The sequence below is a fragment of the Solenopsis invicta genome, chromosome 1, assembly GCF_016802725.1.
Source record: "Solenopsis invicta isolate M01_SB chromosome 1, UNIL_Sinv_3.0, whole genome shotgun sequence".
In the NCBI taxonomy this organism is placed as follows: domain Eukaryota; kingdom Metazoa; phylum Arthropoda; class Insecta; order Hymenoptera; family Formicidae; genus Solenopsis; species Solenopsis invicta.
The window spans coordinates 30,726,839-30,751,346 of NC_052664.1; the positions used below are offsets into that span (position 1 = coordinate 30,726,839).

At 29.6% G+C, this 24,508-nt stretch overlaps 2 protein-coding genes across 8 annotated transcripts; both read right to left on the minus strand.

The window, feature by feature from the left end:
* Positions 1–103: 103 nt before the first annotated feature.
* Positions 104–9,957, minus strand: LOC105208102 (lysosomal alpha-mannosidase). Of its 2 annotated transcripts, none has more exons than XM_011177865.3 (17): positions 9,724–9,957; positions 8,605–8,707; positions 7,922–8,003; positions 7,445–7,630; positions 6,567–6,772; positions 5,969–6,105; positions 4,979–5,112; positions 4,255–4,468; positions 3,961–4,157; positions 3,591–3,793; positions 3,054–3,253; positions 2,635–2,845; positions 2,434–2,554; positions 1,763–2,039; positions 1,059–1,280; positions 699–851; positions 104–565 (listed from the first exon to the last, which is right to left on the minus strand). In XM_011177865.3, the coding sequence occupies exons 1-17, from the start codon at positions 9,850–9,852 to the stop codon at positions 335–337; spliced, it is 3,006 nt and encodes a 1,001-aa protein (XP_011176167.2). In that variant the 5' UTR covers positions 9,853–9,957; the 3' UTR covers positions 104–334. The 2 variants fall into 2 exon arrangements, with proteins under 2 accessions (XP_011176167.2, XP_011176166.2); XM_011177864.3 differs by lacking the exon at positions 4,979–5,112 and adding an exon at positions 5,332–5,465.
* A 3,135-nt stretch (positions 9,958–13,092) lies between these two features.
* On the minus strand, positions 13,093–24,442 carry LOC105208112. Of its 6 annotated transcripts, none has more exons than XM_039455410.1 (12): positions 24,155–24,442; positions 20,356–20,602; positions 19,704–19,788; positions 19,372–19,551; positions 18,948–18,988; positions 18,697–18,856; positions 18,372–18,490; positions 17,901–18,036; positions 15,919–16,504; positions 14,578–15,149; positions 13,769–13,977; positions 13,093–13,402 (listed from the first exon to the last, which is right to left on the minus strand). In XM_039455410.1, the coding sequence occupies exons 2-11, from the start codon at positions 20,356–20,358 to the stop codon at positions 13,814–13,816; spliced, it is 2,046 nt and encodes a 681-aa protein (XP_039311344.1). In that variant the 5' UTR covers positions 20,359–20,602; positions 24,155–24,442; the 3' UTR covers positions 13,093–13,402; positions 13,769–13,813. The 6 variants fall into 6 exon arrangements, with proteins under 6 accessions (XP_039311344.1, XP_039311394.1, XP_039311435.1 ...); XM_039455460.1 differs by having other exon boundaries at positions 24,151–24,381; XM_039455501.1 differs by having other exon boundaries at positions 24,147–24,381.
* Positions 24,443–24,508: the final 66 nt, after the last annotated feature.

Sequence of the window (24,508 nt, forward strand, 5' to 3'; positions counted from 1 at the left end):
AGTACTTGAAATTTTGAAGCAATATCTTCTTTGTAAATATGTTTTTTGGGAAAATTGAATTATTTTGAGGGAAATTCGTATTTCATTGAATTGATTAAATGTCTCATTAAATGTTTTTTATTCAGTTCAGTATATATTTCAACAACTTCAGTTCAATCTTCTTATAATAAGAAGAATAAAAAAAATTGACACAATTTTATATTATAACTCTACATTATGTAATTACATTTTGTGATAGTTATTACATATATGTATAGTAGGAAAAACAATTAAGTAATTTTATTTTTTAAAAAAAGTTATTTTTGTTAAAAATAAATGTCTTTGTTATAAAAAGTTAAAGAGATTTTCGCCTTACTTTAAGGATAAACGTTCGTATTTCCATCGGTTTTAGGAGAATCAAGATTGAATCGTCATTAATCTCTACGATTTGTCTTTCGTTTTCTTCTTCATTTTCAACCTCATTTATCTCTGGTTGCCATTTCAGAGGTTTATTTTCGCTTAATAGCTGATTTCCACCTAATGTGGTCTCTTTGATCGATACAATCGAGAACGTCGTGAATAGATCCTATTGAAATAAAATAAAAGAATTGTAAGTCTTGTATTATATTGACAGATTCCAATTAACTGTCATCATTAAATTTTTGTTGGCAATAATTGCAGAAAATATAACTAATTTATTTATATTAATGAAAAATCACCTTAATGTTAACTTCCACTGGTCGAGACATTTTCAGTGTTTCATTGACTTCAAAGAGATGTTCCAATCTTAATAGAATTGTGCCATCTTTCCATGGTTCTAAGGTAAGAAGGTGCACATTTGGACTCAATACGTAGTTCTTAATAACAGAAACCTGCAATATAAGTATTCATTAATACAGTTCGTGTCGAAATCACATTTACTTACAAATAAATTTATAATAAACTGCCATTACAAATTTCGCATAATAATTATTTTAAGTAATAATTCTACATAATTTTTAAAACAAGATTTTCACATAATAATTGTGAATCATATATTTTTTATGTATTTAAATATCGTACGAAATTAGGACACATACCTTTTCAATATCACTGCTGAAGTTACCGGGAGTACCTAAGATCCACGGATGATGGGACAATTCAAGTTCCAAGTTCTTCTCTCCCAATTCGTATTCATCGCTGTTTATTCTACTTCCATAGATATAGTGCGTTCCTCTCACTACTAAGCCTTCGCCAAAAGCGGTTTCGTTCAATGCCTCGGCTACACCAAACGCGTCGTCTTTCAAAAGTCTTCGGTGAAGCTAGAAGCAATTTTATTTATTATATACATACATATGTATATATTGTTGCGTTTATGGAAAAAGTACAGCGTATTAACATCTTCTTGTATATATCATCAACTAGATCACAATTACTAAATCCAAGAATTACTTTACACGAATACAAAATTACTTATAAAAGAAGAAACAAAATACGAGCTTTAAATTACTAAATTCGTTTTTATAGAATTTGTGCTTTGTATAGCTTACTTTAAATATAACTTTTAAATAGATATTTAAAAATAAATGTTACGTATATTATGGATATGGATTTTTATACTAGTCTTGTCTTAAATATTTTATTATGTTAAATAATTATGTGTTATATTATGTTTTATGATTTGTTATACAATGTGTGCGTATGTATAAATGTATATATTGTTTAATGATTTAAATTTTATTAGAGATGACAAGTAAAAACAATTGTAAAAATTAATTAAATTTTAGGGGGGGGGGATATTTACCATCAATTCAATAACACCGTCAGCCAAACTGGTTCCACCTTGGGCACGATCGACAAGAGCACTCAGCTTTAATTGTTTCTTTTCATCCTTAAGTGAAATTTTACTGGTCACCGGATAATAATTTCCAGATATCGGCTCCTCCAATTTCAAGTCCCACGTTGGCCGATAATTTATCACACGTTTTAACATCTCTCTCCCATTGCTATCCGTATAAAACGTTTTGTCTGTTTGCAGGTTGCTTGAGTATCTCGTAACTATCTCTTTGCCAATTTTATCTCTAAAATAAAACGATTTATAATTATTATTTAATTAATTCTTTGGTATTTATTCAAATTTTGTACTGTTTATTTATAATTTTCCAAAATGTTAGAAATGTTGTGAATAAAACAAATATATAATAAAATATAAAATATTTAAAACTTGTAATATTAAATTTAAATGCTAACATTAGATATTGTATATAAAAAATACAATACTATCCCAGATAGCACAGAACGCTCTATGGATGTCTATGAACATTCGAATATCCATAGAACATTCATAGACATCCATAGAATGTTCTGTGTTATCTGGAATGATTATAAAACAGAAAAAGAATTTCAAGTTAAATTTTAGAAATTTGCATTGTATAAACAATTATTAAATATTGCAACAATAGCAGGTAATAGTACTTGACAGGTATTGGTCCAACAAGCCAATCGAATTCGATGTGCTGTTCGGGGCCTGTATAAAGTCGCACTACTTGACTAATCCATTCGTTTATTTTATGATGGATTTCTTCCACAACGGGGCCTATTAAAAAATGAATTTTATAGAGTAATGCATTTGTGATATTTATTATTTAGAATAAAACTGAATTCTAAAAACAATACCCTTGTATATTTTATACATTCCAGTGTATACAAAATTTCTGGCGGACGCTTCTTTAGGTCTAAAGATATATGCGCCGGATGACCTATTAACGAAGACCTCATTATTACCCTCTGCTCCTACGTAGTAATGGAAGGATTGTACGACGTTCAGGTCTCGATCATTCCACTTTATCATTAAGTTACCATCAGTGTTAACAGATATATTAAACATCTAAAAATTACAAAAAACAAATTTGATCATTATTTTTGAGAGTATTTTATTAATACTTTATTTTTTTAAGACTAATTTCGTAACGTTATAAAGAAATATTGTAAGACTACCAAAATAAGAAAAATTATTTGTGTAGTTTTAATAATTATTTTAATACAGTTTATATATTTCAGCTGCTAATAATTTATTTATATATGATTCTATTTACCTCATTGCTTATATAGTTGGTTGGTTCAGATTGTTCAACTACATTTTCCTGCGCTTTTTTTCTAACTACATAAGCTCGTACACTGAGCGGAGGAATATAGTTAGCACGGAAGACGAGCTCATTTTTCGCATTGCTTTTTCTCCCTGGGATTTTCTGAACTTCATCGGGAATCGGTACTATCTGCACTTCTAGATTCTTTCCTGTTTAATCCCACAAAATGTATTACATATCACAAAAATTTATTCGTATAACATTATTACAATCTAAATACAACGCGTGTTATTAAAATGTTCTATGTATATATTTTTGAACCTACAATATAATAAATTTAATGAATGTAAAAGTATAGTAGAAACAATATATTACTTAATATATTTATTTTGCATAAAAATATTGCATATATTTTATATGCAATATTTTTTAATGCAAAATAAATATATTAAATAATATATCAAGTAACTATGATATGAAGGTCTATAATTTTTAATTGTATTTTTCTATTATTTTATGTTCTAATATTTTAAAGCATATATCTACCATTAGTCAGTGATCGAACAGTGTAAGAATTTCCTTCAACGGGGATGCGAACGTGAGTAGTAACCTCTCTACTTAGAGGATTGTATACTACAACCGTAAATATATTATTTTTCTCAGAAAACGCACATGAACTGATGTTTAATTCCAAACATGTGAAGATCTTAAAGGACGCCTCCGTATTATTTGCCATTCCCGTCCATTTCCTGTTTCATAAACATCGGCAAAAAATTGTCTTTTTAAATTTAATAAAACAACAGAAATATATTTGTCTACATAAATTATTCATTTTTCGTTAATTAAAAATAAAAATTACAGTAAATTTATAGAGAAAGTAAATTAAAATTAAAGTAAGGTTTTAGAGAATATTTACCCAATGGCTTCCGAGATAATTTCTTCAGCGTAGTCCATACTCTCATATAATATACGAGAATAATCGTTCGCGACTAATTGTTTTTCGGTGCCGGTAACAGCATCGTGATGCTGCATTACTCCCATTGCTTCACGGAAAAGTTCCAAGGGTTTGTCATAATTCTTTAAGTTTGTCGCTGCAACAAGTTGTTTGGTTGCCTACAAGCAATTATATTTGTTACTCCTTGAAAATAAAGTTTAAAATATATGTAGTTAGAATTTGAATATCGAATTGAATTATTTTTAATCATCTTACTTGCAACAAGTTGTTTCCTTCGCGCTCAAAGTATTTCACAGTTGGTCTCGACGAGAAATAGCCGGTCCAAAAAGCGTGAGGATCACTTGAGTAGGGGAAGAAGTCATCGCTCTTGGTGGGCCATTCAAGTTTCAAATCGTTCAGCGCCTTCAAATAGCACGAGGGTGTCGAGTAAATTACATTTACGAAAGAACCATTGCGTTCATTTGTGTATCTAAAAAAATTGTAAAAAAAATGTTAGATTAAAAAAAATTATAAGATATATTAATATTTGTGGGATAATGATTCTGTTAAGGTTTGATAACAATTGGAAATTAAATTGAATTGTTTTGTGAATTATTACAGATTTAAAGATATTTAATTTCTTAAACAAAGATATTTAATTTTTAAAACTTTTGTATTTAATGAATTTAGTATTAGAAAAGAATGCTAATTTAATTTTTTGCATAAAGCTGTTATTTTATTTTTTGTTTTATTTTTATTTGACATTCTCTTTTTCTAAGTATTAAAATTTAATTTTTATAAAATAAGACTAATAATTTTATAAACTAAAATATTAATTTTTTTCTCATCTTATACATTTTTTCTCATATTATAAATCTGTTTAATATTCAAATTTTAAATACAAACCCTGATCCAAATAAAATTTGAGGTCAGTAGAAGTATCAAATAATTTACAAATTAAATTTGTCAGAAAGATTTTCCAGAGTTAGTAGCGACTTACCTAATTAGTTTGTCTAAATTAGCGAATACCATTTCAGACTGTTGATAGTGAAAATCATCCCCCATGGTGAGAATAATGTGATTAGTTTTGTAGGCACGTGCTTGCCTTTGCGCGTACGCCAGAAACGCGTCCACCTGCCAATTGCGTATAATTTTTACTTACCGTGGCATGAAGACGGAATTTCATCGTTAGCGTGGCGTAAAAACCACTTCTGCCCTTCATCCTTACCTATACTAGCGATGATGTTGTCCTTTGCGAAGCAACAATATCGCTTTTTCTTTGCAAGCTCGTAAGCGTCGGACATATTTCGAAAAAAGCGGGAATAATAAAATTTAATCATTTGGCATTAATACCTTATCAGCTTGTCCAGATTCATGAAGTACATTTCCGCGTGCTGATAAGTGAAATCTCCTCCCATCGTCAATATAATATGATTTGTGCGGTAATAATTACGTTGCGTAACCGCGTATCTCAGAAAATCATCAATCTGGTACAGAAATACATCGCGTAGATTATGATTCTCGCACAAAACGAATATGTCCTAAACTATTTGAGCAATTTGACTAATAATTACGAGTCTTTAATTTTTATTACGCTTTGGACATAAAATATATTTTTTTAAGCATATTATTTCTTTTAATAACAAATTTTATCACAAAATTTTGATTTTAAATTTTCTTACAACTCTTTCCTTTATTTTTCTATTATTTCAGTTTTATTATTAAAATCAAATTTTTCAAATGACAAAGATTCTTTATTAAATATTTATATTACTTTTTGTGATTGTATTATTTTTTTTCTATTAAAACTTAAATTATTTTGTTAATAATAATTAGAAGTAAATTAATTGACGCAAAGCGTCGCATAAGCCTTAGTTATAAATTAACGCTTGAGACAATCTCAGCTCGTTAGTTTATCGTTAGTTTATCGTTAGAGAGACTCTCTAGCGTTGATAACTACCACATTCTGTGATGTTATTACATTACATACCCTTTTGCCGATGTTATAGTCTGGGCTATCAGGATCATCAATCATTGGTTCGTCGGAGCATAAAACGTCGAAACAAAATCCTGGTGGGGGGCTATAAGTGTTGTACATCGCAGTCGTGAATAAATTTGCTCGCTTGCCTGAAAACAATAATGTACATTATATGATTATATTTATTGTGCGCAATGTCCGTTTGTTTTCAAATAAAAGCCAATTTTTAAATATGTATTTTAAATTTAAAAGTAATTTTTTTTAAGCAAAAACGTCGAGAATAAAGTCATTATTTATTAAAATTTTTCGATTTTTACGGCTTAAATAAAATTTTTGTTACAGTTTATTCTTTCTCATGCAACAACAAAAAATAATTTATTATTATTATTTTAACTCTAATTATTATAAATTTACTTAAAAATGCTTTACTTAAAAAAGCTGATTACTCAAAAAGTATTGACACTTTCGCAGAGAAAAACTCAATAAATTTAAAAAGTTGTTAATATAAATTTAAAAATATATTGAGTGTTATAAATATTGAATCTTTTTTCATTTTATTTTTTTCTCACAGTTAATGTTTCTTTAGTCTTTATCAAAAATATTTTCTTACCTAAACTTGAACTGCTCTTCCAAATAAATTCCATTGTTTGATTTGCCAATCTCTGATTCTTATCCTGATAATCAAGACGTCCAAACAGCATTCCATCAAATCCCATCTGTGCGAACAGAGAAGCCTGTTCTCTTGAGTGGCCGAAAGGATCTATTTGCCATCCAATGTGTGGTCTGGCACAGCTTCCGAATGTATCATTGAGTCGCCTATAAATAAAAAAATCAGTAATATATAAATTATGGGTCTAAACAGAAACTACAAAATGTGTCTAGTAAATTATCTAACAAATGCATTTATGTATTACGTATATATTAAATTAAACAATAAATATAAAAAAAAATCAAAATTATATTATAATAGATACTCAAAAGTTTTAGTGCTTTATATTTACATGTTTTATATAGAAGTAATCTTTTTAAAACAATAAAAAAAAAAAAATATATATATATATACTTTTTGAGAGATAATATTTACAGATATATTTAAATAAACACATATTTAAATAAACAAATCCTGAAGAAATTATAAACATCGATCTCCCTCTTATCATTAATTCTTCTCCAGTCCTCCGAGTTTCAATACAGGTTTTTTTTTAACCGAATAACTTTGTACTGTCCAACTAATTTATTTACTTAAACCGTGATTATCTATTGACTAATTAATTTTTACTTAAAGAAATTTTTTAAAATTATAAACCACTTACAGAATAGCTACTATTTAAACTACATCTCGTATTTTATCGAATCATTAGATATATATAGATAAGTATGAGAAGAGTATCATAAATTAATCGATTTTTTTAAAATTAATTATACTTGATTTCGAGGTTTTTCTTACTGATAAATGCGTGTATATCACATGATCGAACTTATATATACCTGAATCCCCATGTGAATTGATCCACTATTGAATGATAATGAGTACAAGCTTCGTCGTTCATGCTCCATGCCCCTCCGATTATTTCCAATCGCCCTTCGTTGATTAGCATTTTGACGTCAGCGCGTACTTTTTCATCTTGTCGTAGCCACCATTTCCATAAGTAAGCAGTTTCCACATAAATAAATCTACAAAAATAATTAAATAATATAAAATTTATATGATATAATATAAGTTCAAATATTATTAAATTTATTGTAAAAAATTGTTTTATCTACAATTCCTTTAGCGGCAGAATTGATAAGATTATCACTAATTGTATTAACGTCATACTTATCATAAAAATAATAGACACGAAAGAGTATTATCTGTAAGTTATATATATATCTACTTATCTGTGATAAATAGACATACTTTGAATGTTTATGCGATTTTTTATTGTACCAACGCTTATATCAAAGATTATTTCAGATAATTACCTTCTGCTTGGGTCAGCTAGTAGCGCCTTAATGACACTGTCAAGAATGTACTGCACACCGGCCTTTTGAATAGTAGAGCGACCTTAATAAATAAAAAATTATTAATTCAAATAAAACAAGACGAGCTAAGGAGCCGTGCTGGGTATTGTGCGCCAAAAACAAACAAATGCCAAATAAATGTAAACATTTCGACCTTTAATTTTCAGTACAAGAACTTGTACTGAAGAAGATCGTTGATTAAAGATCGAAACGTTTACATTTATTTGGCATTTGTTTGTTTTTGGCGCACTACACCCAGCACAGCTCCTCGTCTTGTTTTATTTAAATTATTATTCATAAGAGCCTTGAAATTGTATTTGTTTTTAATTTTGTTTTTAATTATTATTAACAAAATTATATATTTAAAAAAATAAAAACAATTAATATGTAATTAGTTCAGGACTCTCAATATTTAAACAATTAGAAATTGGAAATAAGGCTAATGAGAATCAGCGCGGGTAAAAGTGCTCAATCACAAATCTTAATATTGTACAAATTACTTATTCATTCTAAATTACAAAAAGGAAAAATTAAAAAATCGTTAGCTACTCTTATTAGCCTCATTTCCAATTTCTAATTGTTTAAAAAAATAAACTATATGATAGTTATGTACATCTAATAATAAGATATCACAATATGCTTACTTCCAAAGTAATACTGATCCACAGTCTTCAACCAACCGACGTCATCGTGAGTATGTGGAACCAAGTGAATGTTGAGTTTTTTCGGATCCACAGCATGGCACGCCTAAAATGTATGAAGTATATACTATACTATACGCCTTTGTTGTTTTTATCTGATTTTAAAGTATATACTATGTAAATTAAGTCAATTTAAAAATGAAATTTAATTGTTATTAATAAACAGGCATATTTACAAAAAATTGATACACTGAAGAAAAAACTGTAATATGAATTAAAACGTAGTTTAATCCAATTAAACATTAAATCACAGTCTGGACAAATATAAGTTTTTTCGTTAATTAAATAATTTCATACAATCGAGCAAGAAATTAAATCTTCCGCACAACGTCATCAACCGATTTAGCTGTTGAATCGTTGAAGATTTATTAGCGACTGATTCATTATTTACGAAGGATTGTGTTACAAAGACGAAAAGAGAAACAGCAACAGTTATCATTTCTGTCTTTATTCTCACATGAAATGTAAATAATGGTTTTATTTAAATTTTATTCATTCATCTACATCTGTCATTGTTTTTACTTTTAATCTTTTGTTTTATTAATATTGCTGAATGTACTGCTTATATTGCTGAAATTGCAAGAGATTCTGGAATTTATTTTATTCCTATCCATCAATTACCGCGTCTAACTCGTATTTGCCACTTAATGAATTCTTAACTTTATTTAATTGTTTATTAATACTGCACTGAGAAAAACAATCTGACTATATTAACAAAAGATGTATGATTGAGTGTTTTTGATAAAACCAAGGTGAATTTTTTGGTTAATATAATAGGACTCTCGTTATTATAATCAGAACGTTTGATAGATTTTATTATAATCTTATAATTCCTACAAGATTCCTGATTCGTCCGTTTTTGAACAGACGTATCAGTTGACTCTATCAGATTTCTAAATGATGCAACAAGACTTTTTTCTAGTGTGTTATTTTCAATTAGATAAAAATTTCCAATTAAACTGACGCTGTTGCTTCAACATTTCTTTTTCAATGTATAGATCTTTGAAAGCTGCGATTTGCGTCGCATTTCTAATTATGCCAATTAGCCATTAATTTGCATACCTCATAGTTACATTTGTTGGTAGCTGCTTCGTCTGGCGTCGTTCGTGGTATTCGCGCCGCATCGCCAGGAACAAAGAACTGCGTAAACGCCAGTGATAGAAGAAGAAGCAGAAATTCGTATCGCAACATAGCGAAGATCGTTGCTTCTTCCAACACAGAACGTACGTAACTAATGAGATAATTGAAGCTACTATCCTGTACTTATACCGTTGACGGACCTCGCGCCAGTGTGATAAGTCTGCAACAGATAAAAGACGATAGAGACCAATGATGGTCACATGGCGTAAGCAGGGTCGCCACAAGCATAAGAATAACAAAGGGAATGTCAAATTGAGTCAGTTAAAAATCAGTTCATTAATACTAACTGCGTGGGTTCTCTTCTGTAAAATATAACTTTTTTCAAAATGAATGCTGTATATTTAGAGAAACCGTGTAACTAAATCTAAAACTAATTGACTGGATTGGTTATTATAGCTATTTATTTCTAAAATTTTTCAGGTACAGAACCATATCGAGTACCAGAAACAAAAATAGAGAAATCGTGTGTTCTGTCCAAAAAATATTTAAAAACATTATTTTTTAATATTTTAAAGAACGTCTTATTTATAACAAATTTATAAATAAAAATGTTGAACGTAATAAAATCACCTTTGTACAAAGGTGTTTGTGTTAGCGCAGCTATTCTGGAAGAGATAATTTGGTAATTTCAAAATATTTTTTATCAAAATTAACGAAAGGCATCAAGTGCATATATCAGATAAAAAAATATTGCTAGATACAAATGTTACAAGTTTCTTTACAAAAAAATAAATTTAATCTAATAATATAAGAGTAACTTGAAGCAAAATATATTAATCACAAAACGTATTATTACATTTAATCTTCTAAATTATATACAGACAGAACATTTTCGGGAGCTTATCTTTAAGAATCTTTCTAAATCTACCCTGATAATACCAGGCATATTGTAGAATTTTTGATGAAATTTTTTGTGGAATGTTACCTGAATTATTTTTCTTGCCATCCCTTCTCTGCCAAGATACTATTCTGGGCTTGGTAGATAGAGAGATAGAGAGCTATCTTATTTTATCTCATTCTTCCTTTCCTAAAAAGAACTTTGACAAAATTATCAAGATTTTATTGTCTAATGGCTTCTCGTTTAATGTTTTTTTTTAATATTATTAAAAAAAAAACTACATAATAAACTGTATTCTAATAATTTTAACTACGAATGACAAGGGAACAGCTAAGAAAAATAGAGTCGAAAAAAAAAAATTTTCAAGAATTTTCAAAAGTTGGAAAAAAAAGGTTTATCATTGAAAAGATTTTAAAATAATAATGTTTGTGATTATATACTAATATAACTATAGATGTTAATATTTATTTCATATGAGTATCATTTAGATTTTACAAAATTTTTTTTTAATTTTCTATTTTATATCTTCGAGAATATAGAGGAGAAGCGGGTATTATGGGTATTTTATGCTTGTTATTTAATGTTAAACAGGGATAAAATGACATTTTTAACTAAATTTCTAATGGTATTTTTAAAGTTACTAAACGCAAGAAAATTCTATATTAGGAAAATTCTAAACAATGAAAAATTAAAAATACATAATTTTGTAACAAGATACTGTGTTTCTTCTAAACTAAACTAACTTTTTTAAATTATTCTTATAGATAGCCATATTACAACCACTTTTTTTCTGCCACCGATTATGCAGAGCATTAGATTTTTATAAATCACGTCCTAAATAATAAATATCTCATTACTTTGAGCCTAGAATCTGTCAAACATTTTGACGAATGTAATCGTTCAAGTTTCAATAGAAAATATTAATTATAAACAAAATGATTTAATAAAATGAAAATGGGTGCCATATTACCCTCTTCTCCTCTATATATTGTAAAATTTTTATATACAGGGTGATTATTAATAAATGTCCCCACTTTTTACCATAGAAGCACGCATTTGTAATTTCTAATATAATAATATGTTGACGGATATGTAGAAATACATATCCGTCGGTAAATCATGCTCCTATGGTAAAAAGTGGGGACATTCATTAATAATCATCCTGCAGAACTCCGTATTTTACTTTTTTCTTATTTTATCTTTATATCGCAAATATAGTAATCTTTAAAAAAAAAAACTAAATTAGATCTGAGATAAAAAATTATTTTAGAGATATCACTATCAAAAAAACTAATAGAATTATATACAATAAATAGTTGTTACATATTACATGAATAATGATATAAGTAAAAAAATGTTAATCAACATAATTTTTTTCCAAGTAATTAAAAAGTTAATTTTAATTTAAAAATAAGAAATATAGCTTATTTAAAATTAATGATATTAACTTGCTATCTTGTTTATATATTTGAAAATGATGTGTCGTTATCTATAGATTGGTTACGTATTATTACCAGATGTTTATCACATGTATTCAAGCATTATATTGTTTAATCTTTAAAGTATAGTAATTGATGACTTTTTTATAAAATCATTACGTATAATAATGAATTGATTTGTAGAAAGGACCCTTCTTGTCAAAATAAAAATTTTATAAATAATACAGATCCACAAAATGGAGACTATAATATACATTTTTTTAAATAATTGTAACTATTTTGTATTTTTTGCCTACAGAACGAATCCGTTGATCAAATTTGGTTGACGTCATAATTTTAAGAAAAGTGACATTTATAAAGAAGCAAAAAACCATAATTTTGATAGTTTTTCATGAGATGTAATAAATTTCTTTTCTAAATTTTGTTGATGCAAAATATTAACTTCTAACTTCAAAATATATTTAATTTTGATATAATTTTTTCTTTTTAAAATACCAGTAATTTGAAGATAACTCTTTTCTTATGTAATACACAATATTTGCAAAAAATCGACGATTTAGAGATTTTGCCATTTTTGATGACAGTTTTCTCATAATTATTCATAATACAAGCAATACTGCTAAATTTGATATGTATTATTTATAAAAAAATTTTATCTTATCACGGAGACAAGTAAAATTAAATTATTTTATATTGTTAATAAGAAATTGTTTAAATTTTAGTTGCATTTTAAATAATAATTTATTATTGTGAGAATATTTATACAATTTTTGTTACTTTGTACTTTGAGTAGTGATATACAGATTGCTAGCGTAAAATTGAAAATAATCGCAATTTAATTAAATTACAAGATCAAAAGAGACTGATTTTTTGGAATATATCGGATTTAACATCTCTATAAATAATTGTTTATATTATCAGATACTTACTATCGATCAATAAATCAACACGTAAAATGTGGATAAGGAGGTGCGCAAAATAAGGTGTAAATAAATGACGAGCAAATCACGAAAATTAGGAAAACAACATATTTATTTGCATAATATATAATAAAGTAAAATGCAGTAACACTGTCAAAGCAGGAACAACGTTAAATATCTCAATGAGGGATTGAAGAGGTAGAGGTACACCAAAGCAAAACTTCAAACATATCGCGCGCATAGCGCGGTCATATCGCTGTACGTCGTGGTCAAGATATTTGACTGATCCATAAGTTATTAATTTAAATCATAGTACTGGCGAAAATGAATGCGAAAAGCATATTCCAATAGTTCTGTCGTCAATGTCTCGGAGAAATTAGATTTATGATTAATCTTTCAGTCACCTGGAAAGAAAATTTGCCTAATTTAATATTTTGTTAAATTAAAAAAGAAAACATTAAAATCTTATTTTAATTTATTTTTTTTTTTAATTATTAATTGTATTAATATATAACAATACAATATAGATGTTATATAGTGTATTAGAAAAATGTTTAAATATTTAAAAACAATACTTTTAAAAAAGATGTTTAAAAAAAACAATATATATGCATACATATTGTCGTTATAATATCCAAAAAGATAGAGAGAGAAAGAAAAAACGAGAGCCAAGAAAAGACAGATAAGATATATAAATAAAATGATATATAAATAAAATAGAAAAATATTAATTTCTGTTTATGGCAAAAATAAACTTGAAAAACATTTACCTTATGTGTAAAAGGGTTGTAATTATAAAATTTATCGTAGTATCCTTAAAAATCAGAATACATAATCTCCTGCGGTTTCTCGAATTTAATAGGCCGATAGACTGTGAATGATTGATTCCATCCACGCGGCGCTGTATTGTAATTTGTCAGATTGTGAAGGCTGGCCAATTTCGGTCCAGTATAATTGTCCTTCTCGTACAGTTTGTTTCCTGAAAATTGAAACGTTAAATATAAATCTACTAATATAAACATTATGGAAATCATTAAATACTATTAACTGAAATATGATTTTTATAAACTCATTTTTAAAAAATGAAAATAACAAAATGTATTTTACGCCATTTATCATGTTTTGATTGTTACTAATAAATATAGATAATGCGTATTTGATCAAAGATAGCGAAATTATACTGACTTAAATTGTTGGTTATGATAAACTGCGTAAAAAAAATCTTATTAAGTATAGTTTAAATTTAATTTAAATTAAAATTTAAAAAAATATAATTTCCATACAAAACAATTATATAAAGATTTTAGAATACAAAATAATTAATTTTTCATATTCAGTCACAATTGAAAAATTAATTTTTCATGTTTTTGTACAATTTTTTTATTTTTATGTTATACCTAAGACAAATTTCATATTTTATATAGGTATAATTCAATAGGGTTATTAATTTTTATTAATTCATTTATTATTTGGCGCTAACATAAGGATTAGGAACAATGTGCATTAAAGATTGTCTTGTGTATTTAGTATGCGAAAGCAATAATATTAGAACTACAAAAGCGCATGCATATTAACTTGCCTAAATCGGGGTCAATTTTGCATTCTGGCGTAGTGGTGCCTAAAAGATTATCCAAGACCGGTGTGTTACGCAGATGTTTCTTAGTTTCGAGTATATCCTCCTGCGAAGCGATCATCGAGAGCATCAGCGATTTCGCTTCGGGAGGCATCTCAGCCTCCGTATTGACGAATCTCGGATCCGTGCTGTTGGCATAAAGAGCCTCCAATTCCTGTGAGGTGGTCGAATGACGCCGAGTACCCGAGTACTCATCCTCGAATGCAATCGAATACTCGCTGCTGTCGCAGCAGTTCAACAGGGCGGACGGCGCAGAATTGCCGCGTTCGATGGATTCTGCCTCGTTCTGATAATCTTCGGAGTCGGTGTCATCCGTCGTATATTCGCTCTCGTCAGTGGAAACGTAGCCGTTGCATCGAGACTGTAGTTTCGTCGATCCTTCGTAGCTGTCGCGTGCATTGCACAATTGGCTGTTGCATTGGGACTGCAATTTTCTTTCGTAACTTCCGCGTGTGTCGTACAATCGGTTGTTGCATTGGGATTGCAGTTTTGCGGATCCTTCGTAATTTCCGCGTGCACTGTACAATTGATTAAAATGGATTCTCGATTTGATTTCGCCTAATTTTCATCTCCTCTATCTAAGGAAAGATATACTACGCATATGTAACTATTGAAAATTACAGCAAAAATAAATGTAGACTTCGTCGAACTTGGTTCAACTACGCACTATTATGAATTATGAATGGCAATATTATATGAATGGTTATATAATGGCCTTGTGTCTACCACATTTGCAATTAAAAAAGCAGACTAAAATAAGTATGAGTAAAAGAGTCGCTATGTTAAATAAACAACTCAAGTTCAAGTTCACATCAATTATCAGTGAATAATTTGAATAATTCTTTCCGAAGTATGTTTTTTCTTCATCTATTTTTATATTCTACTTTTATATATTTATATATTCTATATAATATATATTCTATAGAATATATAACTTTTATATATTCTAATAATTCAACATGATGATACTTAACAATTAGACATACTTGACAAGAATAAATGGAAGATTTAAAGATCTTTACGCATAAAATGTGCACTGAAAAGTACCGAACCAGGGTTGAAACGTATGTGCATTTTAACTTATATGTATGTAATAATTAGTGTAATATATACTCAATACCTCACGCAAAACAATGATGTTGCTCAAATCGGCAATTCGAATTTAATATTGAATAATTCTGTTGAACGAAGAAACGTTATCGTTAAAAAATATTAAAATAAAATATCAGGAGAAGCTGTTTCGTTACACATTATTTTTAATTACTCAAAGAGTCCACGAGTTCTCACCGTGCGTATCCGTCCTCGTTGTTATACTTGACAGAACTTTTCGTCTCGAAGAAACGTGCTATGTCATTATCCAACGGACACTGCTGTACGATTGGAATGATCTTTGGACTGATCTGTTTATATTGCAAAACTGGTCTACAGGTTTTCTCGAATTCTTGTATCAGTTGCTTCACTGGTACGGGAGTGTATCCGTTTTCCTCATCGTCATTCTGCATCTGTCGATCATTCTGTTGCTTATTTCCAATCTTGTCAATCATGTTATCGTTGTACTTGTTGTCGAAACGCTGTTGAATTCTCATGTCTCTGCCGTTGTAGCCCCGCGCATTGCATACGTCAGATTTTCTCGGAGGCTGATAATTGTTGTTGTTAACGTATCTGTTATTGTTACTTGCAACAGCGCGATTATTGGCCATGTTAGTGCGTCGATTGTTAGTAGATTCGAAAACGATACGACGAGATTTTTCGACAATGGGCGATTGCGAATGATCGGGGGGAAAATCGGAATCTGTGCCCACCGCAATTTCCCGCAGATAAATCTTTTTTATCTCGCTCGAATGGCTGCATCGGTTAGCGTTACAATGTCTGTCTGCAACTCGCAAATTAAAATTGATACAGCAAAACATAGCAATTAAGCTTTGTTACAGGATTTAGCATAAAATGTATTTACGAGGAATTAAAGGAAACTATTTATACATATTTTAAAAAAATTTTAAAATAAAAATATATCTCTGAAAAATGTAAAAGTAAAATATTTAATTTGCAATTAAAAAATAATTTAATTATATATGTGAAAATAAATTATTCTGCAATGTTAATTTACTTTTTTATGTAAAATTACTTTTTTTCTTATTGTATCACATATTTCACTAACAATATATAAATATACTTTTTAATATTTTGTAAAAAGAAATATAAGAATTCAAAATAAAATTCTCAAATTTTTATAAATCTCATTTTCAATTTATTACATGTTGATTTTGATGCAAATACTTTAATGGCGTTATCAGAAAATTTAAATATCTTGTTTTGTATGCTTGGCAACATAAATTCTTTTAATGTATCATTTTATCGTAAGATTAGACGTTTACCTTGAAATGCACTTAATCTCTGTATTGATCAGTTATTACAATAAAAAACACGATCGGCATCGAAAGATACGACTTTTTGTTTGCCTCAGATATATCGTAGAAATAAAAAATGTCAAGTGAATTTCCGCTGATTGAATAACATCGATAACAGTTGCCAATTAGAACATCAAAGATCGTTCAACTCTGGCTTTCATTGCCCAATCCAACATTGACTCTGCTTCGGGCATGTGTCAATTACCTTTAAATTTTAAAACACTTTCTTGCTCATGCGTAAGTTTGATAGAAAAACAGGATAAAACTTTTTCTAAAATTTTCCTATTTCATTTATATCGAATTTTATCATATTTGCTTTTTTCCTATTTTTTTATAGTTATTATTATTATTATTATTATATTTTACATTATTACTATAGAGCTTTTCTTACATGTCAATTATTTTATATTTTTAATTTGGTATTACATATATTATGTTTATTAAAAAATAATAATATTAAAAAATCAAGAATTAATTAAAATGTAATATGTAAAACATTGTGAAAAATATAAAAAAATTTTGGAAAAAAATATAATTAAAAAATTCGGAATTCGTAATTGTGCAGGAGCATTTCTAGTGTATTTTTAGCAGTGTATAAATTGTATATGATTTTTCTTGAAAAAATATGAAATAATGGTATTAATATCAAACGACATTTTATAACACTAATAAATTTCGACCTCGGTTTTCAAAAGACTTTAGTGACATTGACGTCTACTCGTAATTTTAAAACATCTCTGAGAGAATAGAGAAAACAGGCCTCGTCCGTATGCCAACGGTGCTAAATCCGTCAAGTGAGATCACCTTGCATTTGGGATTATTATTCTGTTCATCATTGAATTGTGTTTACGTTATACGCACCTGTTATCGGGGTATTCGCGTTGTCAAGGGAAATGTCCACTGTAAAAGGATTATAAAATTGTTTGTCATTGCTCGAAACCGGCGTGCGAGGTGTCAGCAACGAAGACGTCATGAAATTTGTGTTACCGTTAATTTCCTGAAATTACAATTTTTAAACCTTTAAAATATTATTATATACTTTTTTAAAATTACGATAAAATGTGTTCAGTCTTTTATAAAAAGCATTATAAACTTCTTATAATTATAGTAAAATTATCTTTAATTCCTCAAAGAACAAAGTTTTCTCGAAATTGAGAAGTCAAATCATATTACTACTTATTTATTTTCATTTTCTCATAAAAGTATTATTATAAGAATTTAAATTAAGAATTTAAATTTATTATATAGAAATAGAAAATTGTTTTATTCTATAAATAAATAAAATAAATAAATAAAAGAGAAGTCAATAATAAGAAACTTTATTACGCTTACTAATTTTTCTGGATATGTTGGTGTCTTTGGTGTGACAGGAGTAGTGGGTGTTTGTGGCTGTTCTTGGTCTACTACCCACTTTTCCGATCTTTTCCTACGTTTCGCAAATATCTCAGCACCTGTAAATTGTTTTGTCAACATTATGTCATGTGTACATTATGTGTATAGCCATTATTTTGTATTCAGTAGAAGATATTATATTTCTCATCGCAAACAAGTGTTTCATCACAAATTATTCTATTTATATTAAATAAAATATTATGTAATATTGTGTAATATTGCATGACGACAATTGACTCATCTTAATTAAATGCATAGTATTTACCGCGTCCTTTTTGATTATTCAAGTCGCGAACAATATCGAAGAGCTTCTCGGGATTTTTCGGTACCGACGCAATATTGACCTCTTCGCCTAACGCCTGAATGCCATGAATATCGAGCACTTTCCCGCATGGATTCATCACGCATTTAAGGGGTAGTTTTTCCTATTAGAAGAAATTTTATTTCATAATAAATACAGTGTAAAAAATTCAACCGAAGATGTGTATACACTTATTATACTCGTATATTCTTTACCTTATGAATCGTCATAGTCGATTCTTCTTCGTCTTCGATACCTGCGAAATACTATTTATTACCGTATGTTATACAAAATGAGAAAAAGGAAAAATAATTATGTGACTATTTGATGATGCAAGTCATCAAATATTTTCGTATAGGTTTTTATAAAATATTTACAGATACATGAAGAAAGAGAGAACGGACAGAGGAAAATTATTAACAATTTACTCCATTTTCTATAAATGATTTAAAAATGCACATTTTTTATTTATAATTTTTCACTGGTTTAATAAATTTTTAAATTAATGTAAACTGCGCATATTTTTGATAATTTTATGTAATGTAAACATACAAAATTTTTTTAACGAGAACGTGACGTATTTGTAAAAAATGCGGTATTAATGTAGAAATAAACTATAAGAAAAATTTTAATTCATACCGTTGCCGTCATGGATCCATTTAACAGATCGCTTTTTTCTATTCACGTACATAGTCTGTCCTTTGCTCTTCACATTTTTCACATCGCTGAGCGAATGCGAAATTCGACGTGCAAGCTCGACTTGATCTTCGACGGTGGGATGCGTTGGTGCGTAAAAGTATGAGGATGCAAACATTTTTTCTGTAAATAAATTTTTGAATTGGTTATCTTTCAGAAAATAAATTTCTGAAAGTGAATTTGTTATCTTGATCTTTCCTCAAAAAATTCTTTAAAATATATTCTGTGATAAAAGTTATTTCCATTGTTAATTATATCAAAATAAAAGCACGCACTATTTTTTGAATGTAGTAGCTCTTGAGAGTCTGATGCTGGAGTGAGTAGCTTTTGCAAATTAATCGGGGTAGTCTCGCTGCCTTCCTATAATTAAGAAAGTAGTCATCGCGCAAATTCACACTGAGAGAAAAAAAATGATTTTTAACTGTAATTTTTAACTATAATTTACAGTCATAATTTAATCAAAATTTATAGCCACTTTTTAGGCAAACTATGTATCTGTAATTGTTTTGACCAAAACAAATTATAACTATTAATTATTATTATTATTTAGTAAAAAAATGTGTTCAATAAGAATATTAAAAAATGTTCACAGTAATTGCAATTGCATTTTTTGCATAAAAATTTTTTATTGCATTTAATCTTTGCATTTTTATTGCATCTTATTTTATTTTTATTCATATCTTGACTTTTTTATTTAATATTTAAAATTATCATGATTTATAATACAATTTTTTTATAATTGACAAAATCATAAATATTATCTTATTATTATTAACATTATAATAGTAATAAAAATGGATCTTTTAACTGTATTCATTTTATCAATTTATTTATTTTATATTATATATTTATTTTATAGTCACAAATATCAAACATTTTTTTTTACGAAACTTTCAAAGCTTTGCATATTGAAACAACTCAACTCACCATGCCGAAGTGCAATATTTTTGAAGTAAGGTTCTCCAGAAAATTTCTTTTAACCGGATCGTGTCTGTCGGACGGCTTATAACCGCGTGAACGTATTACAACATTATCCGCCGATACGCTACGTTGCAGATAATTCTTCTCCTGTAGTTCGCCGCTGTATTTCACGCTGCACTTGTACTCCGCATCCTTGGTACTTGTGAACCCGTACGAGGTGTTGCTCAAAACGTTGCGCTTGGCGTTGACGGGTCTGCGGACATTTGAAACGTTCGCAATGCGATGCGGATCCTCCATTTACGCAAACTCCATGAGATTTCGCGATGACCGTACAAACGTTTAGAGTTCAAACGAAAATCGTTTAAATAACGAGAAACTTTTTAACTCTGTGCGTGGAAAAGTGTCGATTTTTTACGAAGATTATTTTAGGTAAGAAAATATTACACAGAATCTCGTAAATAAAATTTGATTTTAAATTAAAAATGTTATTGTATTATTTTTAAATAAGTTATTTATAAAATTTTATTGTCACTTAATTTCTTAAAAAAAACAAAAAAAATTATATTTTGTTATAATATTAATAATATTTTATATTTTATAATTACATTTTAACTTAAAATAATATTTATATGTCTTAATGTCTTTAAAGAATTAAAAACATGTTTTTCAATATTTTATAATTCAATATTCTTCAACATCTTTAATAACTTTTTCCAATGTGAAAATAAATGCTTGTTAAATATATGCAGTATTTTTTTACATCATAGAAATCCTTAAAAGAAATATAGTTAAGTCAAGTGGAGCTGGAAGAAACCGTTAAAACTGATATAAATCATTAACTTTTCACTTAATGCGGAAAATTTGGCGAATGGATATTCCCTCAAATTATTCAAATCTGCGAATGCAATCTTTATATTAATCATCTGCTCTTCCTCGACAATACATTAATGTTAGTCGATTTCTGCCAGCATTGCCTGGCAACGATATTATTGGCTACTAGCCTAAAAAATTACGATGACAAAATCTGTAATCACGTAATCGTCTTTAAATTAAAATTTATTAAAATAACATTGTTTCTTAATAAAAATAATCTATTGATTAAAATGTAACGTTTAATACTATTATTTGTTAATAAAAATAAAAATACTCTTTGACATTTGCAAAGTAGAAACGCAAAAATTTTCTAATTTTAGTGATCTTTCTAATTTTAATGATCTTGGAAAGAAAATATTTCTTTATTTTCAAAGTATAATCGCTATTTTCTTTTGTCAAAAAAAATCAATCATCTATTCTAAACGACATTTGAAACCGGAAATCGTGCAAGTTCGCTGAAACTGTGCATTCAAATTCTTCCTTAAAACATTTACGAATAACATTTGTCGTATATTATTAATATATTCTGTTACAAACAACAGAAATATATTTGGCGACATAAATATGTTCCAATGTGGGGAAACATCGTATTTACCCGACCTTGAATTTTCGATATTGCGATCTCTGACCAATTATACGAGATATGCAAGAGACAGAGAGAAACGCGAGAGTTTGTTCCGACCGGCATGCCATAGAGCTCGGCAAGGCTTTTTTGACTACGAGAATTGGTTACCTTCCAAGCAGCCAATTAATTCCGCGTCGCGGTATTGGCAGTGGTACAACGAGCTCTGTGTAAAAGAAACGCTAAATTTATCTGTTGTAACGTAATACGCAGTAACAGTTCGAGCAGTCGCCCTCGCCGCACACGCGATCGGCACCGGATCCATTTGGTGTTGCTTAAAAAAAGGCCGGCGATAATGCACAATAATGCAACGTTGTTTTTGATAGATAGTTTGCCTTGCTCTTTAGTCTAAATTCAAATTATTAAATGTTGTATAATTATAAGCAAACAGAAAAGTTTATTTTTGCGATACACACGTACGTATGTATGTTTATGTAAGTTACATATTTTAATAGAAAGTTAATATTAATTCAATGAAATTTACATTAGTATTAATGTATATGTATTTTGTTTTGTTAACTTGTTGGGAAAAATGATCTAAGTAATATTCAATTTTAAGAGCGCAATCGATACTTTGCTTTAAATAGATTGTTTGGTAGAAGTTTGAGAGTTTCCTCGAAGTCGGTCAAGCTGTTCGCGCATGGTCGACTGAAGTTTCGAGAAAGTTTTAACGGATCAAACTTCGATCACTGATAATTTTGCGAATAACAATTTGCAAGCGTCGAAAAAAAAAGATTGAAAAAAGAATACGCAAGACAATTATTACAATTATAATTACAAAACAATATAATTTAAAAAATTGGTTATTATATGAAATATTTAATGACAAATTAAAATTTATTAATTGTTATTCAAAATAGTATTACTTTTTCCAATTACCCCCTATCGATTATAGATAACTATTAACTTATTTCGAATTTATGAATGTTTAGCATAAGATCGTAGTTGTCAACTTCGATTATTACTCCATAATTTTTGCAATGCACAATTTCCACGTATCTGTAGTAAACAAAAATGCATTGAAACGGATAGAAATAAATTTATTTCGATTTTTTCGCATTCGCGTTTCAGATTTCTCGAATCCATTTGAATTAAAAAATAATACAATTTGAATACATCCAAATTCCGTATAAATAACTCATTTTGTATTTTAATTCATTTGAATTAAAAAATAATATAGTGGAGACGTGAATTCATTCGAATTTAAATCGACGTGACGAATAGCGCGTTACTCAATCCATTTAAATCCATTTAAATTCACAAATAATCCGGGACTTTAAAGCGCAAACTCGGATAAATTAAAATAAATTATAACTTTTAATTTATTTAAATTTATTTTCGTTTACTGGGGTGTTCATTTGAAAGTTTGCGATAATGCGTTCTCTCTTCTTCTCTCTCCTCTTTCTTCTGACATTTCACAACATACTGTCACTGAAATCTCTCCGTACGGTTATCACAATTACAAGAGAACGTGTCACGATTAATAAAGCATTTCTCAATCGCGGAAAAATAACCACATTGGTAAACACAACTGACATTTCTCATGCTATGCACTCTCTCGGGAAAATCCTCTTTCGCAAAACAATAATAAATAAAAAAAGGAGAAAAAGAGAAAGAGGAAGACCATGACTCAGGATTATTCGCACTCTTTTCCTCCCTTCTCTTTTCCCCATTTGCCCCGAGCATGAACAGGGACATTGCGAACAGAGATTTTACTTATCAAACGATGCTCTCCTCATCGCGACGTGCACGCACACAGAAAGTGGGTCGTCTCCCTTCTTCGCCTACACTTTGTTTTGCTTCTTTACCCCGCGATTAATTTTTCCCACGGCTTTACGTAATGCGCGACACCCTGGCTTGCACACTTTGCCGAAGGTGGTCAGAGTCCACCTAAACTCGACGACGAGGGCTCCCTCGTCGCGGGAGGCGAATCTCGCATCTTGCAAAACTCTCCCTGGCACGCACCGGCCGTTCAGACGCAACAGCGTAACCAGAGGCAGCGGTACCAGAAGGAGTCACTGCCGCTGCTACCACCGCCACCGCCGCTGCAACGCTCAAGAAGCCTGCAACGACTACCGGGCCGGTTCATTGATAGCACACAGATGAAAAAAAAGAGTAATGGGGAGTAAGAGAGAGAAAGAGAGAGAGAGAAACAGAGCTTATTTTTATATCGAGCGAATGTGCGAATCGTCGCGGTTCTCCACCGGCTATCTCGCGACTCCAGTAGCGCGCAAAAAGACTCTTCCCGAAAGAAAGGTCATTGTCCGCGAACGCGGATATCGGTACCTAACTATCGCTTCACCTACATACGTGAACGAGTAATATCTTCCGGAACGGATCGACCGTGCTGGTGAGAGAAGTGTCACTTCCGTGGTGGCGGAGACCTCTCTCGATGGCTCCTCTACGGCTCTACCACTGGTACTATCGAGAGAATCCACCTCGTGCCCTTCTCTTCACCATGAAGATCCGTCCGAGATCGTCGAGCCCGATCGGCAGGGTCCGCACTTATATGCGATGAATTACAAACACGGCCGGCACACACGGTGCTTTATAATAGCGTCCAAACCGTCGCCTATACCGCGCCTGCTTGCCGACTGGCTTGGGACGCCTTTCGGTAAAAATAGACCATCAGAAAGCGACACCTCAAGATTCGAGCCGAGCCAA

Coding starts and splice junctions, on each gene's coding strand:
- LOC105208102 (XM_011177865.3), bottom strand. CDS start 9,852: ATGTTGCGATACGAATTTCTGCTTCTTCTTCTATCACTGGCGTTTACG. Junction 3,254..3,590: donor TGTTCGATCACTGACTAATG/GTAGATATATGC, acceptor GGGATTAAACAG/GAAAGAATCTAGAAGTGCAG. Junction 2,555..2,634: donor AATGTATAAAATATACAAGG/GTATTGTTTTTA, acceptor ATTTTTTAATAG/GCCCCGTTGTGGAAGAAATC.
- LOC105208112 (XM_039455352.1), bottom strand. CDS start 20,646: ATGGAGGATCCGCATCGCATTGCGAACGTTTCAAATGTCCGCAGACCC. Junction 19,552..19,703: donor GCTACTACATTCAAAAAATA/GTGCGTGCTTTT, acceptor ATTTATTTACAG/AAAAAATGTTTGCATCCTCA. Junction 16,505..17,900: donor CGCGAATACCCCGATAACAG/GTGCGTATAACG, acceptor TGCGAGTTGCAG/ACAGACATTGTAACGCTAAC.